The sequence below is a fragment of the Bison bison genome, unplaced genomic scaffold, assembly GCF_000754665.1.
Source record: "Bison bison bison isolate TAMUID 2011002044 unplaced genomic scaffold, Bison_UMD1.0 scf7180017851926, whole genome shotgun sequence".
NCBI classification, from domain to species: domain Eukaryota; kingdom Metazoa; phylum Chordata; class Mammalia; order Artiodactyla; family Bovidae; genus Bison; species Bison bison.
In genome coordinates, this window is record NW_011482499.1 from 1,044,282 (window position 1) to 1,054,538 (window position 10,257).

The 10,257-nt window shown below is 36.1% G+C and overlaps 1 protein-coding gene across 7 annotated transcripts in view; it reads left to right on the forward strand.

The window, feature by feature from the left end:
* DNM3 (dynamin 3) overlaps positions 1-10,257 on the forward strand; it is a 643,298-nt gene that overhangs the window by 524,025 nt on the left and 109,016 nt on the right. For all 7 annotated transcript variants that reach the window (XM_010852107.1, XM_010852116.1, XM_010852123.1 and 4 more), the window contains one exon: positions 3,538-3,649. In XM_010852107.1, coding sequence (XP_010850409.1) covers positions 3,538-3,649 — 112 coding nt within the window. The remainder of the gene's footprint in view (positions 1-3,537; positions 3,650-10,257) is intronic.

Genomic DNA, 10,257 nt, shown 5'->3' on the forward strand with positions numbered 1-10,257 from the left:
GAGTGTCTATTTCTTTGCACTAATCGCGAGGAAGGCTTTCTTATGTCTTCTTGCTATTCTTTGGAACTCTGCATTCAGATACTTATATCTTTCCTTTTCTCCTTTGCTTTTTGCTTCTCTTCTTTTCACAGCTATTTGTAAGGCCTCCCCAGACAGCCATTTTGCTTTTTTGCATTTCTTTTCCATGGGGATGGTCTTGATCCCTGTCTCCTGTACAATGTCACGAACCTCCGTCCATAATTCATCAGACACTCTTATCAGATCTAGTCCCTTAAATCTATTTCTCACTTCCATTGTATAATCATAAGGGATTTGATTTAGGTCATACCTGAATGAATAGTGGTTTTCCCTACTTTCTTCAATTTAAGTCTGAATTTGGCAATAAGGAGTTCATGGTCTGAGCCACAGTCAGCTCCTGGTCTTGTTTTTGCTGACTGTATAGAGCTTCTCCACCTTTGGCTTCGCAGAATATAATCAGTCTGATTTCGGTGTTGACCATCTGGTGATGTCCATGTATAGAGTCTTTTCTTGTGTTGTTGGAAGAGGATGTTTGGTATGACCAGTGTGTTCTCTTGGCAAAATTCTATTAGCCTTTGCCCTGCTTCATTCCGTACTCCAAGGCCAAATTTGCCTGTTACTTCAGGTGTTTCTTGACTTCCTACTTTTGCATTCCAGTCCCCTATAATGAAAAGGACATCTTTTTGGGGTGTTAACTCTCCTACTGAATCTTAAAATCTACTAATTCTTTTCTCAAGATCCATCATCCTTTCCTTCAACTTACCTACTCAATATCTTAACTTAAAAGTCTTTCTTTCTTAGTCCTATAAGTCTTTTTTAATACTTTCTTGTACCTCTTCAAATACTTATTATTCTTTTATAATCCCCAACCATTCTCCGTTGTTTATAGACTGCTCTGATTGCCTTCTTTATTCTTTGTTTCCTCTGGCTGTTAGACCTCAGTGCATGTCCTTTTATTTTCCTTTGCTCATGGTGGCACAGATCCAACTGGTGGATACTTTAAGTGGACTGGTGAATGTGGGAAGGAACAATCATCGAAGTCTTCATGGCCAGAAGTGGGCAATTTATCAGTTTCCTTTTTAAACACCTGGAGAGAGCTTTTCTTCTTCACTAGATTAGAAAAAACTCAGTCCTTCCATACTTCCTTACAGCCAGAGGATTGAGAACACTCAGCAGTCCTATGATTATTGAGGGTCAGCTCTACTAAGGGGCTGCTACATGCTAGTCCTTGTCTTGAAGTTCTCCTTCTATGGTCCCAAAGCTTTTTTTTCATCCCAGAGCAAGAAAGTACCACAGTAGTTATCTAGCTCACACCCTCTACCAGACTACCAGTCCTAATGTCTTCTTGATTTAAGAGGATGTATTTTACCTGAGTTGTAAGTAGGGAGGAAACAAAGCACACTGAAGCCACCATCTTTCTGAATCCTCTGCAAATATAATGATGAGCATAAAAATGATACATTCTGTACACTACTTAATACTGCTTATAGGCTGGTTGGAAAGATAGGTGTTAATAGAAAAAGAAACCCACATGTAATACTGAAATCACAGCTATGATTCGTACTATGAAAGAAAGGTAAATGAAAATATGAAAAATGCATGAACGAGGAACAACTCCTGTAGAGGAATCAGGGAAGTAATGTCTGAAGAAGCCATGGTTAAGCTGAGATACCAAGAAAGAGTAGAGTTAACTGTGTAGTGAGGGAAGGACAGAGAGCTGCAGACAGATAGCAGTTTATTCAAAGACTTTAGGGGTAAGCATGCCATATTTGAGGAGGTAAATGGTAAGCATGGCAGAAAAATCAAAGGAGAACAGAGTATGAAAAGAAGCTAGAGAGGAAGATCATGGTGGGCTGGACTGTGAAGGGCTTTGTAGGCTATGATAGCAAGTGGTCTTTTCCTAAAAGCAAATAGTATTGGGGTGTTTTATAACAGGAGTAAAAATATCTGATTCACATTTTCAGAAGATAATAAGGATTCCCAGGAGAGAGCAAATTTAAAGTGTCCAAGTGATGCTGGGAGACCAGTGAGGAGGCTTATTGAAATAGTCCCTTTCAATAGCCTCTTTCATATTGGAAGAAAAAGAGTAATAAGATGATAGTCACTATACAGGTTGTACACTTTTAGGTAGTAAAATGTAAGGAGGTAAATGAGAATGTGGAAGATGTCCAAGATGCCTCCAAATTATAGGCATTACGCTGATGTTGCATGAAATGGGAGCATCAAGTTGGAAACCACCAGTTCAGTCATTCACGTCAAGGTGCCTTTGAGATATTAAAGCGGAGAAGTCAATGAGCAGTATAAGTCTGGGGCAGGTCTAGACAGGGGATGTAAATATGTAAGTCATCTGGATTAGGTGTAAATTGAGACTCTTAGGCATGAATGAGAAGACCTTGGGAGAGAGAAGAGAAAAGGATTGTTAATCTTGTACCTTGCTAGTATCTGTCTAAATTGGATTATCTTCTCTGGAAAGATGGCTAGAATTATCTTTATGTATCATTGTCTTGAAAAAGGATTCTGTAACTCCATTTATAGAAATCTATCCTCAGAAAATAATAATAATAAGGTAGAAAGACAAAGGCTTATGGATAAAAATATGTAGTTAAGTATTATTTATGATTGCAAATAAAGGAAATTACTTATCTACTATTAGCAGAAAGTCAAGAAAATTATCATACATTTATCTTAATGAATATTATACCATTATAATTTGATATTTATGAAGATGTAATAGCATAAGTATATGACCATGGTATGCTAGTAAGTGAAAAGGACACAAAATTGAGAGAACATCAACTGGATGAAAAACGCATACAACAAAAGAATATAAAGAAATAAGTTTATCTGTCAGTAGTAGAAAATGGATGATTGTATCCAGTTTTATACTTTTATCTAGTTTCCAAATTATTCAAGTATTACATCTTGTGTATTATTTTATTATTAGGAAAGGACATATAAAATTATAATATTGTCCTAGTTATAAACATGAACTTCATAGGCAATTTACTCTGTTAAATACTGGTTAATGTTCTTTCCTTTTCACAATATTGATGAGCATTTCTGATTTGAATCCCCATAGTATTTTATCTTTTGAGATTATTGCCATAATTTTAAAATTTTATGAGCCATTTAGACTTGTAAATTAACTTTGAAAATTATATAATTACTCGGCAATGGCAAGTCCATTCCCCTCAGAACAATTCCCCATCAGCTGGCACTCAGTGTGTCATATGAGAACATCTCTAGTTCCTTCTCTTTTCATTGCTTAGCAGTACAGATGACTCTCAATTCTTTTTATGAGGGTGTTTTAATTGTATAATACATACATGTGGGAACTTGTTAATTATTTTAAATGCAATAGATTGTTTTTTGTTTTTCATAAATGACTGTTAGATAACCCTCCATTTGGACTGTCATTTGTATCATCATTGTCTGTAGGGATATGAAATCATATTGGTTTTGGTTCAAAACTAAAAAGCTTGATTTTTTTCTTTCTTTTTTTTTTTTTTTTTACTCCAGGAATGTATACAAAGACTACCGCTTCCTTGAGCTGGCATGTGATTCGCAGGAGGATGTAGACAGCTGGAAGGCATCTCTACTGAGAGCTGGAGTTTATCCTGATAAATCTTTAGTAAGTGGATTGATCTCTTATTTTTAAATTAGTAACCGTGTTTGAGAAAGCATAATTCAACATACTTTATGCTAAAGGACTAGTTCTCAGTTGACTTAATTAATTTGGCATAGTTTTAACTTTTTACTTTGCTTATATTTCTTTTTATCCATTAGACTTCTATTTTAAGAAGTTTACCAGTATATTTGTCAAAGAAAATGCCCAACTTTGCCATAAAACCTAATGTATGTATGTAAACTCAAAGCATGGGAGAGTTTCTCTGTTTTAATTTAAATTTTATTTTCCTTTTTATGTTATTCTACAGTATACTATTCTATAGTATTCATTTAAGCAGTTTATAACATTCTTTATGTAGTCATAGTATATATATTATTAGTCATAACACTTTTTCATATTCCTTAAAATATAATTTTTATGAAAAGCTACCTCCTTTCATTATGTCTGTAGTACCAGTATCCAAAATTAAACTCTGGTTAATGTCACTGTAAGTAAAAAAAGAACAAAAAATATTATATTGCTAGTCCCACTTATCTTTATTAATATACTTCAAGTGTCTTGGAGACATTTCTCTCATTCAAGTTAATAAACAGATCTTCTATTTGTGTTCTTTGGAAAATGTAATATTACACAGACTAGTCTGGATTTAAACTTCAGAATTCCCACCCAACATATGTACACTCAGCATTAAACAGACTCTGCAAATGTGTGGTTCTCACTGCTTCCTTGCTACCCCTGAGATATTGTACTATCCAGGTTTCCCCTAGAAGTTAAGCACTGAGACTGAGCTTTGGCGGATTTACTTCATCTTGACTTTTGTGGTGCTTAGATTGGCTGTAGATTAGTTTATACGACTGCCCATGCACAAGCTGGGTTATTTCTCGGCCCCAAATAGGTATAAAGTCTTCTCAAGGGAAAGTCTGAGATGGGAGCACATTGTGTGACAACTGAAGCATCTGGAGGGGATTTCAGACCTGACCGTATCCCTGAGGTTTCACTGGAATTTCACAAAGTTCCAGAAGTAAAGGATAGAGGATTTGTGCCAAAACATTCTCTTCTTTGCTGTTATTTTAGTTTCCATGTAGACCTCTTAACCCCATCTCTACCTCCACTTGTCTGGTTAGTACCTAAAACAGTGAATCCCCATGACACACCCTGTGCCCTCCAAATGGGGTGAAACCAGACCCTTTCCAGGTGATATGTAGGTACAAAGGTATCTTCTGTACCACTTTGATTTTTGTTGTTAGTTCTAATAGTTACTTATTACTCTGTCCTATCCATTGACAGACATATGTTTAATGTTACAAATGTTCTGTATTAAAAAATGCACATATACTTAATGTTTTATTCATTCATTCTGCAAAAGCCTGCTGAGCGTGTGCTTTTCGCCAGCTATCTTTCTAGACACTAGTGATGCTAAAGTGAACAGTGAGGTCCTGCCCCTCAAGGAACAGACATTAGAGTGGATGAATAACTTTGTAACTGTAAACTGTTATTTGTTAGAATGATAAGTTCTGTAAAAAATGAAAGGGGCAGACTGTGAGAATGAGGGTCAAGTGAGTTTTATTTTAGTAAAAGTAATTAGGAAAAGCCCCTTTGATTGGAGTAGGCTCCTGAAAGAAGTGGGAAAGTAAATGATGTGAATGTCTGATGGAGAGTGCTCATGGCAGAGGGCTAGCAAGTACAAAGCCAGCTCAATGTCTTAGAGCACCTAAGAGTTACAGTGTGTCTGGACAAGTGAAGGTACTTGATTTCCAGAAGTGGTCAGTGGCCAGATTATATAGGCCTTGAAGGAAATGGCAAGCATTTGTGGTTTATTCTAGGTGAGATGGTAAGCCATTGGAGGGTTGCAACTCAGTTAGTGACATGATAAGATTTACATTTTTGTAAGATTGCTATGCCTGAGTGTTATGAGAAGCAGCACAGCATGTGGGGTTAAAGCACAGGCTTTAGCATCAAAATGTGTAAACTGAAATTTCTGATGCTCACCTACAAGCTGTGTAGCCCTTTTATCTTTCGAGATTCCAGTGTCTAAAATGGAGATAACAAGAATCATCTGCAGCATCGTTGACAGGGTTAAATGAGATAATGTAAGGAAAGCACTGGACAGGGTAAACATAAGTTAGCACTCCATTTTTATTTATGATGATGATTATTGTTTTCATTGTAGATTACATATGTAAGTGAGTACAAGAGAGTTAAAACATTGTGGATATTTACAATACAGTCCCGGTGTGATTGTGAATACTTTATGATATTTTCTGTCTTCTAAATGTGCTTGGTTATATAAAATATCTGAATGTGTATATGTGTATGTGTGTGTCTTCCTTCCAAGAAACTGTAATGTTTATGAAAATGTTTTCTTAGGTCATGATTTTGTCAACTAAATTTATTTTAAATGTACCAGACAAGTTTGCTATTAAAAACAATTATGCAGTGCCTCTCTCGTGAGGGAAATACTGTCTTGGGAAAGCAAAATTACCCTTCCCTCTGTGAACTGTTTTTATAAACCTGAATTTTTATGTATTCATAGCTCTACACAAAAGAAGATGCTCAATAAAATATTTGCTATTTTTTATTAGAATGCTCAATTTTAAGCAAATCTAGAATTGTCCTACACAAACTGTTTTGATTCTTTTCACATCATTTTTATTTGCTGATTAAAATACATTTGGTACTATTGCTTGGAAAATCGAGACAAAGGGGCTTTTTACCACATGCCAAAGATATGACAGGAAATTAAACTTGGCAGTATGCCATGAACATTGCTTTTCTCAGCTTTCATCATAAACAATATTTGCATTTCTTCTGCACCATGTAGTTCTGCAGGTTATACTACACAATTGCTTGACTTTCAGATGTTTCAGTGGCAGCTAACTACTGAAAGCAATCTAAGTAGGATGCTTATCTAAACATTGCATTTTAGAACAATCTTAGGTTTGGGGAAAATGATACTTCTAGGTACAGTTATTCTTAATTTAGAAAGATTTGACAAAGAAGTCAGAGTAACCTAATAACAGATGTCTCTAAGTAAATTTTTAGAATTTCTGGTGTTTCTGTTTTTGTATCACTAAACCATTGAGTCAATAGCAAACCAGTCAATCCCTACCCTAATAATGAAATGTTCATGTGTCATACATGGATATGAGTCAAGACCAAAAAAATTCTGCTTTTTACATGAGACAGCTCTATTCTAATTGGAAAAAATTCTACATAGGTCATTTTTCTAAATTGTATAAGTTTGAATTCATTTAGATAAATATCCATCACCCAAATCTGGATGAGCTGATGTTTAGAATAATTTTTTTTGTCCAAACTAAGGTTGCATACTTTTTTATAACAATTGTTTCCTCATCATATCTTTTTCCATCATGTCCACATGGTGAAATGTTTTTTATGTCACTCATAATGTTCTGCTACTCTATTCCTTCTGTCTCTTAGGTCATTTCTCTTGGGGTTTTCTACAAATTTTTCTTCTTTCTTTCCTTTCCTTCCATCTTCTCCCACTTCCTTCCTTCCCTTCATCCATCACTGTTATGTGGACTCTGTGGACTCTTCCACTGTTATGTGGAAGATTCAAAGATAAAAAAAAAGAAGGCAGTTCTTACTTTACAGGAGTTCCAAGTCTAGTGGAAGAGAGAGATGCAAATAAATATCTACTGTACAATGTGAATAAAAAACTGGTGGGTATCTATATAAAGCACAACAGCCCAACTATATTCCCATGTACATTTTCTAATTACCTTCTGTTTTCTAATCATTGATATATTTTACTTTACCATGTTCATTTTCTAATTACTTTCCAGTCTCTTAAACTTTCTGGACCTAAAGCTAAATGTAGACTTCTTATCTGAGCATCGTGGTATGTGACCCTAAAATGGAAATGAGTCCTGAGTTTACTTTCCCACTATGCCACTGACTTACTCTGTGAATGTAGACATAACATCTCTGACCCAGAACTCTGGCATACTACCATCACCTGAGCTTTCTGAGCAGCAAGAATATTTTTAAAATATATTTAAACCTGAATTTGAATTTAACAGAATTTTATTTTTTACTTCTATTTCCTTTGGCCACTAAATTGAAATTATACTCAGTATGAAATTTATAAGTATGAAATTAAATAAGTACATAGGAATTTATGTAGTTTCAAAGTGAAGTTGTTTCTAAAGGGATTAATAGCTTTTTGTTTTTGTTTTTGATATTCCCTCAAAGATTTGGGGGAAGTTAAAACAGGAGTAGGCACTGAAAATGAGTCCCCCTGAAAATGAGTTCCTCTGCCAAGATTACGACTAACCTCTCTATCCAAAACTTTATTCCCTTTCTTGTTCTGCACCATTTCCCCATCAAGATTAAGCAGCATCAAAAACTGTGTGTGTGTGTGTGTGTGTGTGTATCAATAGCTACAGGTCACAATTTTGTAATTTTAAAACTTATTTTTATGATCCATGTACATAAATTTTTCCTCTAAGTGTAAATAGAAATGTGTGAATTTAATTAAATACCTAAAGAATGTCATATAACAAATGACTGATTTTCCTGGCACAGTTTTGTCAGCTCACAATATGACTTTATATATAAATGTGAAGGAATTCCAGATTCTTCTGTGCGTGGAAGTTAGGTAGGCTTGAAGTCAAACCCACTTGTGTTGGAATCCCTACCCTTCCATTTATGTGCCATATGGCTTAGGCAACTTATTTCACTCTCTAGTTTTTTATTCCTTTTTAAACTCAAAATAATAATTTCTTCCTCTGAGTGATTTTGTAGGATTAAATGAATACTATTGCACACCACATCTAGCTTGGTGCCTACACCTGGAGGAAAGTACTCGGTGCCATGTAGACTTTAATGTTGATATTGACTATCATTAGTGTGTCCATGAAGCTGTACTTCTCAGATTAGTAGTTCCCTTTTCTTTGCAAACTATTGGTGAAATCTGGGGAGAATCTCTCCAACTGTTGGCTGAGGATACCAAACTGTTTAGGAGAGCCTTGAGATTATGCTGCCTTGTGGACAGACTGGCCTCAAAGTCTCCATCATTTAGTCAGGAGTGAGCCATAGAGGCTGTCAGGGAAATGAGAATTCACAAACCTCCTCCCTTCAGATTCTGGCCATCTGAAAGGTGCAGCTGCAAATCTGTGCATAGCCTAGAAACAGATGTGGCGCAAATTCAGTTTTGTATATCTGTTAAGACATACACCTCAGAACTTTTTACAAGAGTTTTTTTTTTTTTTAGCTATATAGATACATGGTCCTCCTGTCTAATATATGATTTCTTTTTTAACTTATTAATTTTTAATTGGAGGACAATTGTTTTACAATATTGTGTTGGTTTCTGCCATACATCAACATGAATCAGCTAGAGGTATATGACCCTTCCTCTTGAACCTTCCTCCCACCTCTCACCCCACCCCACCCTTCTAGGTTGTCACAGAGCAACTGTCATTTTTCATCTCTTAAGAAATCATATACCATCTAGACAGTAGAAATGGAAGCACCCTGGAACTTCACTGTACCTCTGAAGTCAGGACTCTCCCAGTCATAATTCATGTTTTTAAGGACTGCCTTGGAGGTTGAAACCATCCCCTAATGCAGTCTCAGGGATATGAGAAAGTCTTTTTGGATAGACTTTACAACCGAATTTTTCTCTGTGGCAAAAAGCAAATCAGGGAGACGGTGTCTGTTTCACTCTAGGGGGAAGAGAGGAATGAACACAGAGCCCCATAAGTATTTATTAATGTGGTGATGACCACTCCCATGTATTTACTCAGCAGTCTTGTGTACAAGATAGAAAACACCCATATTCGTCCCACTCTACATAACTTTATTCTTAGCTTATTTGACAGTGCTTCCCACAGAAATTAGAGCAGCTCCATGACCAATAGTTTAGTTTTTTTTTTTCAATGAAGGGACTTTCTAAATATAAATGCTGCCATACAGAGTAGTGGAGGAATTATAGAGAATTTACATTTCACCAGTCATGACTGCTATGCCTCTCTCAGAATAGACAACTGGGGAAATGATTGAAGGAAATAAGAAATGGCAAAGCCACACCACGTCTTTCACTTGTATGTTTCTCGTATTTAAGGATTAAGGCCCCCTACTCGGTGACATCACTGTTGCCACTACAAACAGAACCATCTGCCACCGAGCAGGGAAGCCAGCCATTCCCTAATGTGCAAAAATACTTGGTTGAACTCCTGAAACTTATTTGGTAGATCAAAAGCTGCACTGCTGTGGAATGCAATAATCTCCATCTGTTTGAGGTATTTTCAGCACTATTGCACTTCTTTGGAGAACCAAGGTCCCATTATTTTCTAAGATAGTATTCTATTCCTGATAAAATTCTCTCTGGGGATCTTTATTGCCTTATTGAACCATTGGCATAGTCTTTACAAAAGATTCCTTTTCCCCTGATTTCATTCATTCTGGTACCATTATTTATGTCTCACGTAAACCAGGGATGTTAATGGTTATATCATGGCCACTCACAATGTCAGGAAACTTCTCTATGCTGTTTTTTCAGTGTCTTTAAATTTATGTTTTTATTCCATATGATGGCCCTGATGGTCCTTGAATTAGATACTCCCCCCCACCCCCCCCCCCCGCCC